Genomic DNA, 8,661 nt, shown 5'->3' with positions numbered 1-8,661 from the left:
GCTAAAGCTAAACACGCTCTTCCCTGCTCAGGGACCTCCACAGCATGCCAAATCCTAGAGAACAAAGCCACGCTCCTGAGTTTGCATTCAAGGCCTGTTCTGGCCCTAGCCTGCCTCAGCTTCCCCACTGCTGTCTATTTCATCCCCCAAGAAGCAGGAACTCCCACCAGATCAGATGGCTCGGATATGATACTTGCCCTGCTTTCATTCCTGCATGTTCCAGAGCGATGACCTCTTTCTCATCCTTCAAGCCCCAGCTCATATGACATTTACTTTGGGAAACCTTCCCAGGCTGTTCCCACCCCCATTCCAGGCATTCAGTTGCCCCCCTCCGGCCTTCCACAGTGCTCTTTGCTTCCTCTAACATGGCTTATGTCTCACTGTATGCCTCTTTTCTCCTCTGTCTTCTTTATTGTCTTGTCTGTCTCTTTTTCCCTAGACTAAGAACCATCTCTGGATTTATCTCTATTTCCCCAGAACCTGTTCACCTCAACAAGGTGAACAGGTTCTGGGGAAACCTGTAGGTCCTCACTGTTTGCTGTAAAAGTGAAGGATTCAGGCTTACCTGTTTCACAGTCCCAGAGACGACAGCTGTTGTCAGCTGAGCCGGTGAGGACATGCTTGGTGTCCCCTGAAGAGGGTGTTAAGAAGCATGACAGAGTTCACCTGAGCCCTTGTCCTCTTGGAAGGCCAACTGAATCACCTCCCTGTTCAGCACCAGAGAGCCTTCCTTCTTCTCTCATCCTAACCTCCTCATCCAGAACTGGAACTTGTCCTAAATGCTCCCCCAACCAATGAACAGACCAAGGAGGTAGGTAGCATCATTCTCTAGACCCACAAGAGCAACCCAAGCTCCCAACTCCAAGTCAGCAGCCTCTCCATTGCTGGCAGACCCTGGGAGCACAGACTCAGAGCAAAGACAAGGATACAGTCAGCGTCCACACACCACACAGCTCCGGTATGGCCCATATAGGTGCCCAGCCTCTCACCATTCACAGAGTACCATACATTGACAATCTGGAGGTGTCAATGACAATATGACAGGGTGATAGGCATCTCAGGCAGAGCAACAGCCTCCTATTTTGCCCCAGGAGCCCCCAGCAGCCTCTACCTAGGCCAGATTCTGCCCTCTCCTGCTCATCTCTTGGGAAAGAGCAGGCTGCTGGTAAAAAGACCAACTCCTGGATTCTCCTCCTTCCCGCAGGTAAGCAGCAAGGGAGTCAGGAGGCTTGCAAAAAGCCTCCACTTGCCACTATACCGGCCCTTTCCCAGACTCCTAAACCCTCAGAAAAATAAAAGGTCAAGTCAGGTGCAAGCCTAGCAAAACAGTAGCTTTGGTGTTCTGTCCAAATGGGAGCAGTTGGTAGTAGGGAAGCCTGGGTTCCCATCCCTGCTCTGCTACTCTCTCACTGTATTATCTCAAAATTAGTGCTTCTCCCCTCTGAACTTCAGTTTTCCCATCTGTAAAATGGTCAGGACAGTAACGCCTTCTTCAAAGGGTAGCTCCAATAAAATACTGTCTAAGGAATTTAAAATATAAGTGACTAACACTAATTAGGCACTCACACACACTAAACTCCTTACCTGAATAATCTCATTAATCTTAAAGACAACCCCAGAAAGAAGCAGTATTCCTACCCATATTTTGTAAAAAGGGACACTTTTAAGTTTATAAAGGTTAAACGACATGCTCAAAGTCACACTGCTAGTGAACGCAGCACTCAGGATTCAAATCAGGTCTGTTTGGTTTCAGAGCCCTCACTTTTAGCCACTCGAGTTAACTTCCTCCATATGGAGGTGCCTCAAAAGGCAGTACTGTGAGGGGCTGTCTGAAGTCAGTGAGCAGCAGGAAGGGGCTGGCTGAAATGATACCAGGGACATCTTCATTAAGGCCTCTGTGTCCCTCGCCACCCAAGGATCAACTTTCCCTTTCTTCAGGTGGTCTGTTCCCCTATCCTTGCAGAATAGTTTTGTTCTTCCCCAGAATGGTCTCCTCTCCGTTCCCTGAGCAAGCTGACCCTCGTCCCCCTTCCCCTTCCACAAGGTCCCTTGCTCTTCTCCCCGGCTAGTCCTTCCTTCTACCAACAACTGAGTCCTTTCCCACCGCTCCAGGTTTAATGTTCTCGCCCTCCTAATCCCGGGATGGTCTCTCCCTACTTCTCAGAATGGGGTGCTCTTTGGGTTCTCTCTCGCGGCAAAACTGGCCTGTCCACCCTTCGCCCCGGCAGAATGAACTCGCCCCCTCCCGGGCCCCCTCCGCACTGTCCCGGCGGCCCGCCCTCCGGCCGACGCTCACAGGGTCCTTGGCCACCGTGAAGAGGAGGTCTCCCTCGCGGTTGTACTTAATCTGCGTAATGGACCGCTCATGGCCCTGCAGCAGGATCGGCTTCTGTGGGGACAGGACGGGAGTGTCAGCGCCCAGAATCGGCCCCGGCCCGGACCCCCCAGGGCAACAACTCTAACTCAGGGGAACTCACCATGCCGGCGGTGACGCGAGGAAAAAAGCAACACGAGCAGAACCGGAAGAGGCTCTGGCACCACTTCCGGATTACGGGTATCCGCCCCTTCGTTCCCGGAAGTGGAGAGGAGCGGCGTTGCCATGGCGGCGACCCTGGGTAGGCGGGCCCCGCCCCTCCCCAGGCTTCCAGACTCCCACCCGGAATTCATTTCTACTCCACCTCCACCACCTAACCCCGACCACTGCTGCAATCCCGAACCTGGGCTCCTGGATCCACCTCCTCGGCCTCCCGGGGTCTGTCCTACCCGCCAATCACACCCGGGGCGTTGGAGAGCAAAGAAGCGCTGTGGGGGCGGCGGGCTGGGGATGGGAGGCCGGAGGAGGGCTGGGGCCGTGCGGTGGGGCGGCGGGGGGCGGGGAGTGTCACTCGCATCTCCATCCAGGGCAGGTGCTGGCTCTGGTGCTGGTGGCCGCTCTGTGGGGTGGCACACAGCCGCTGCTGAAGCGGGCCTCCTCGCACCTGCAGCAGGTTCATGAGCGGACCTGGGCCCGGCAGTTGCTGCAGGAGACGAAGACCCTCTTCTTGAATACTGAGGTTGGTCGGTGAATGACCCCTTTCTCGGGGGTAGCCGCTAAGAATTTGGTCTCTGGAGTCAAACAGGTCAGGGTCAGAATCTGCGTTCCACCACTTACTCGCTAGAAGCTCTTGGATGAATCCCTTGTCTGCCTTGAGCCTCAGTTTCCTCATCTGTAAAATGGGAATAATGTAATCATCTCATGGGGCAGTTGTGAGTATTAGGTGAGGTGAGGCACATAAAGCACTTAGCATTGGGCCTAGTACATAATTAGGGCTCAAATCTACGATGTTTTGAGCTGCTATTATTAATATTTTATTATGGTGATCCCTCCAACAGACCTTTCCGGAGGGGGCGCTTAGGGCTCAAATTGGCCCTGGGGAGGCAGGATATGGAGAACTACCTCTGACCCCAACGCTGCCAGTCTAGGCTAGTGGGAAAGACAAGACATAGACACAACCTTCTCTTAGGGCTAAGGGCTTTGAGAGAGGTACCGATTAAGTGCTGCATGAGTTCACAGGAGGGAGGCTGGAGCTAGGGGACCAGGGGAGGGCTTCTTGGAGAGAGTAACACTGGCATTCAGGGACTTGCAGGATGGGGAGGATAGGAACCAGCAGGGCTGAGGGGGAGGGCATTCAGGGCAAAGGCATGGAATTCACTCAGTGATGTTCCCTCTGCCCTGGAAGGGTTCTTTTCAGAGGGCTTAGGCCCTAGGCCCTTATAGCTACCCCTCCCTCCGAGGAAAGGCATATCTCAAAGCTCAAAGAAGGCAGCACTGCTCAGTTAAGCAATCACACTGACTGCAGTTTTCTTCTGTTTCCAGTACCTGCTGCCCTTTTCCCTCAACCAGTGTGGCTCCCTTCTCTACTACCTCACCTTGGCATCAACAGGTAGGTCTCTAGGTTAGAACTGCTATGCTTAGTGGTGGAGGCCACCCAGAGAGTCACTGTGGGGAGGGTGTCTAAAACACCTTGTTGCCATGAGTGAGGGAGAGCCCCCTGTCTCTGGTTCCCGAGTTGCACCCTCTTCTCTGGGCAGTAGGGCACGGTGGGCTGGTTATGAGTATGCTGCCAGACACGAGAGTTGGTTTGAAGCCTGGCAGTCTCTTGCAGTGGCAGAGGAAGAAAGAAGGTTCATTTTGCTGTGCCAAGGGCTGGCTTTGACACTCTTGCTTCCACTGCTTGCTACCTGCCTAACCTTGAGCAAGTCCCTTATTTGAACCTTGATTTTTTACAACTGGCTTCATAACACTGAGAGCATTAAATTCAGTGTGAAAAGCATTTGGCAGAGTACCTGGTGCACACTGTACCAGGAGGAGCTCAATAAACATAAATTGCCTTTCCCCCACTGTTGTTGACTGCCCTCTACTGCGTCAGATACTGTTCTAGTTTTACACATTTTAAAAAATTCTCATCTCGACCCTATGAAGTAGGCATGATTGTCTCCACCTAGGAGATGAAGTTACAGAACTTTGGGCAACTTATTGCATCTCTAAGTCCCACTGCATGTCCGTGCAGAAGGATTTGAAGCCACATATTACTAAAGTTTATGCTCTTGAACTTTGCTATGAGAATTTCACATCTCCTGGAGTCTCACCTCGGCCCCCCAGAGACTTGACGGGAGTTTGGGTCCCAGGTAGCCCTGGGAAACCCCTCAGAGGCCATAGGAGGGTGAGCGGATAGGCCGACCTCCAGACCTGCCACGTCAGCTTCAACTAGAGTCACTCCGCTTTCAACTGTCTTATATTTTGGGCTTCTCATAGGACTTCATTTAAAGGAAAGTTTGAAAGCCTCTGGCACTCCCTGCTGCCCAGAATGCTGAACCCTCTGGTCAGCTGACTGCAGTTAGCCATTTACCAAGTTTTGAGCAAATTGGAATTTTAGGATCCTATTACCTCACCACCTACTCTGTATCCTTTAACGCCCACCCATTCTAATAATCAAAACAGTGGTCTCTGTTTATTAAGGATATATTCAGCCAAAGATATACACATGTTATCATATTTCATCTTACAACCCTGTTGTAAGGTGATGTTGTTATCTTGCTATCACTGTTTTTCATGTAGGGCACAGGCTCAGAGTGTTTGAATGACCTAACCAAGGTGACATAGGGAAATCTGGGTCAGCCTCACTCCAGTGCCCTTGCTCTTCCCTTGTACCATGCTGCTTCCCTCCCCAATCTACTGTTGCAAACCAGACTTTAGCAGCCACTGCACTCGATGTAAAGTGTGAAAGCTTAAGGAAGGAGCTCCGAGTAGGTAGCTGTTGTGTCAGTTTCTTGGATGGCTAATGCCAGCCTCGGTGGGGCCTCGCAGGGGCTGAGGAGCTGCACGGTTCTCTCCTCCGCTACCTGAAGCAGGTGAGGCCCGGGAGGGCTGGGAAAGAGGGTGCTGAGAAGCCAACATGCACAGTCTGCCTGGCAGTTATGAGTCTTGTAAACTAGTAACTCAGCTTCTGATTTCGTTTTTTGTTTTGTTTTTTCGTATGTGTTTAAGAGCACTTAACATAAAATCTATCTTCTTAAAAAGCTTTAGGTGTACAAAATTTAAGTGTAATAAATTTTAAGTTAACAGTGTTCTTAACTCCATTAGTGTTTTTGAAGTTTGTTTCTTGTAAGTCAGTCCCTCGGGGCTTCAGAACTAAGGAACAGACCCTGGACTGTGGTGACCTCCACTTAGGGCCCAGCCTTGTGGGGCCTGTCCTGTACCTGGCTTCCTACCGCTGACATTTTTTCTCTTCTGTAATTCCGTAAGGCCCAAGTCTGAGCTGAAACAGAAACAAAATTTGCTTCACCTGCAGTTTTGGTTTGTCCTTATCCATCTAAATAGATTCAATAAGGGCACAGGCTTTGGAGTCAGGCAGACCTTGGTTTAAATCCTCAATTTGCCTCAATTTATGTGATGTCTTTGAGCCTTTGATTCTTTTATCTATGCAGAATGATGCTAATGCTCTTCCTGCAGTGATTTTGTGAAGATTAATGAGATGTGTGCACAAAGCACCCGGCACATAATGTATACTTGATAAATGTGTTTGGTGTTAATAGCTACTGCATCCTATGGGTTTTGGGTACTTGTCTGTCCAGATGTCCTTGAGATCTCAGAAGTTCTCTTTGAGTGCAAAGATCTCATCCTTACCAGCAAACCAAGGTGGTCCCAGACCTTGTAGCTCAGATCTTCATGCTGGAACCCTGAGGGAGCACTGAATTTAGAGTCAGGATACCTTAGTTTGAATCCTGAGCTTTGCTGTGACTTCATCTGGAAAGTGGGGTCATGAGATACCCTTTTTTTTTTTTTTTTTCTGCGGTACGCGGGCCTCTCACTGTTGTGGCCTCTCCCGTTGCGGAGCACAGGCTCCAGACGCGCAGGCTCAGCGGCCATGGCTCACGGGCCCAGCCGCTCCGCGGCATGTGGGATCTTCCCGGACCGGGGCACGAACCCGTGTCCCCTGCATCGGCAGGTGGACTCTCAACCACTGCACCACCAGGGAAGCCCCGAGATACCCTTTTTAAAAGACTGTCTTGATGATGTAATGAAAATGTTTTGTGCCTAGAAAGACATTTTTTTTTTTTGCATCTCAGAGATTCTTTTCATTCTGATCACTCAGATCTGACCCTAGCTGTGCCCATCAGTAACTCTCTGGCCATCATCTTTACACTGATTGTTGGGAAGGTCCTTGGAGAAGAAATTGGTGGAAAACGTAAGTCTGGCCACTGCCAGTTTGGGGAGCCACTACTTGGGCTTTGACACCCCTGGGTTAGTTTTTTCCAGAGCCATCTCCCTTGGCCCGGTGAGGAGAGGATCTTCCCCAATCCTGCCCCTTTCTTCTGCAGCTCCACTGCTTCCTTGTGGCCATCAGAGTTTCCTTCCCCTGGGTAGTCTGGGGACAGACCCTGTCTGAGCCCTTCCCTCAGCCCTGCACCAGCTCCTACTGGCATGGCTGGTCTCAGAGCCTCTCAATTTCTGCCCATTATCCCAGGAGCATTCGCAGGCATGGTGCTCACCGTGGCAGGAATTACACTCTGCATCACAAGCTCAGTGACCAAGACCCAGGGGCAACCATCTATGCCTTGAGTGGACCAAGGCCACCCTCCGGCTCTTCTGTCTCCAGGAAGCCCCTGGGCCATGAGGTAGAGGCAGTGAGCATGTGGACTTAGCCCTCCCACCCGCCTCCACTCCCCAGCCTCAGCTTCCTCATCTCTTGGGATAATAGCTACCTCATGGATCATAATAAGAGAACAAAAGTGAAAGGGTTTTGTAACTTCCACGTGCTGTTCACCTGCTCGGATTTAGCACAAGAGACTTCACACGCACCCTCACCCTCAGCAACCTTTCTGTCCCAGCAGCACACTTTCTGCTGTCATGTCAGGCCCCAGGCCCCCAGGCCTGCCACTGTTCCTGTGCCTGACCCAGACTATCCCAGCAGCTGGTTGGTGGACCGCAGAAGTCCAGCTGCAAGAAGAGAGCCAGCTACAGTCTTTGAGCCAGAAATGCAAACAGGAGGGCTCCAGGGCTCAGCCTTGGCTCGCTGAGGAAGGAACTGAGGGGAAGGTGCATAAGAACAGCAGACGTTGGGGAGAGGAGTTTGCTGTTAGCCTTGCCTGTCCCTCCTGTGAGGTGGGTGCCGGCCCCTCTCAAACAGATCGACATCTATGGGCCCCTGCACTGCCAGACCCCAACGTATGGAGCAATGCCAGGTGAGCAGTAGTCTGTAATAAATGTGTAGTAGACAGATGGAGGTTAGTAAGTATTCTTTTATTGGGACGACCCGCTCCCCAGTTTGTGTTCTTTCCCTGAAGCTCCGTTGGCTACTCATCTCTCCGGCCAGAGAACCTCATAAGGAAATGGCCTCTGTGGCTGGGCTGCTCTGCTCGGAGCGGAAAGGAGGCTGGGCTGTGGGTTTAGGGGCAGAAGAGGGACTGAGGGGCTGCAGTGCACCCTGTGAGCCCAGGGGAGGCCCTGGCTCCTCGAGAACCGGCCACTGGAGGCTGAGGATAAATGGTGGCCGCAGAGTGGCGGTCCCCACTTCCTGGCTGCAGCTGCTGGCTCTCAAGATGGCAGAGCAGGGGCCAAGGCCGAGAGAGCTGCCCCAGCTCCGGGGGCTTTCCAGGATCAGGGCCTCTTCCACTACCTGTGCTGCCCTCTGGAGGAAGCAGAAGGCCACACAGAATGGAGCCATTAGCACCCCACATCCAGCCTCCAGTCCTCAGCCTGGGGTTTGCCCACCCCAGGAAAGGAAGAGACCAGAAATTAGCATCTGCCCTCTCATTCAACATGGTAGGAAGTCGCGCTTTGAGAGGTTAGGCGATTTGCTCACAATCACAAGGGAGAAGAACCGTTTCTGGGACCCAGAGCTGCCCGTTTCCAGCTCAGAACTCCTGTCCCAACATACGGCTTCCGGCCCCGGCCCCAGCCCACCTGATCCAGGGGCGCCTCTGTCCAGGTGGCTTCATCATGTGCTACTCCCTGGGCCCCTGCTATCTCCGTCCTTGCATGGGGAGCCCCATACACTCCCTTGACTCCTGATGTGGGAAGTTACAGGCCAGATGCCTAGGCTGAGGAACCCTCACACCCTTGACCCTGACCCTCTCTACCAGCCCCCTCCCCTCCCCTCCCCTCCCCTCCCCTCCCCT

At 52.4% G+C, this 8,661-nt stretch overlaps 2 protein-coding genes across 2 annotated transcripts in view; both read right to left on the bottom strand.

Annotated features, from left to right (window-relative positions):
- EIF3I (eukaryotic translation initiation factor 3 subunit I) overlaps positions 1 to 3,353 on the bottom strand; it is a 9,182-nt gene extending 5,829 nt beyond the window's left edge. The window contains exons 1-5 of the mRNA XM_007468671.1: positions 2,886 to 3,353; positions 2,478 to 2,564; positions 2,297 to 2,389; positions 930 to 1,017; positions 566 to 631 (exon numbers count right to left, since the gene is read on the bottom strand). Coding sequence (XP_007468733.1) covers positions 566 to 631; positions 930 to 1,017; positions 2,297 to 2,389; positions 2,478 to 2,564; positions 2,886 to 3,206 — 655 coding nt within the window. The 5' untranslated portion in view covers positions 3,207 to 3,353. The remainder of the gene's footprint in view (positions 1 to 565; positions 632 to 929; positions 1,018 to 2,296; positions 2,390 to 2,477; positions 2,565 to 2,885) is intronic.
- Positions 3,354 to 8,077: 4,724 nt separating this feature from the next.
- DCDC2B (doublecortin domain containing 2B) overlaps positions 8,078 to 8,661 on the bottom strand; it is a 4,395-nt gene continuing 3,811 nt past the window's right edge. Inside the window, 3 exon segments of the mRNA XM_007468670.1 lie at positions 8,078 to 8,129; positions 8,131 to 8,171; positions 8,447 to 8,578. Of these exon segments, the coding sequence (XP_007468732.1) occupies positions 8,078 to 8,129; positions 8,131 to 8,171; positions 8,447 to 8,578 (225 nt within the window).

The sequence above is a fragment of the Lipotes vexillifer genome, unplaced genomic scaffold (genome assembly GCF_000442215.2).
Source record: "Lipotes vexillifer unplaced genomic scaffold, Lipotes_vexillifer_v1.1 scaffold1261, whole genome shotgun sequence".
Taxonomy (NCBI): Eukaryota; Metazoa; Chordata; class Mammalia; order Artiodactyla; family Lipotidae; genus Lipotes; species Lipotes vexillifer.
The sequence above is the reverse complement of the archived record's forward strand: the minus strand, read 5'-3'. Positions and strand labels throughout refer to the sequence as shown.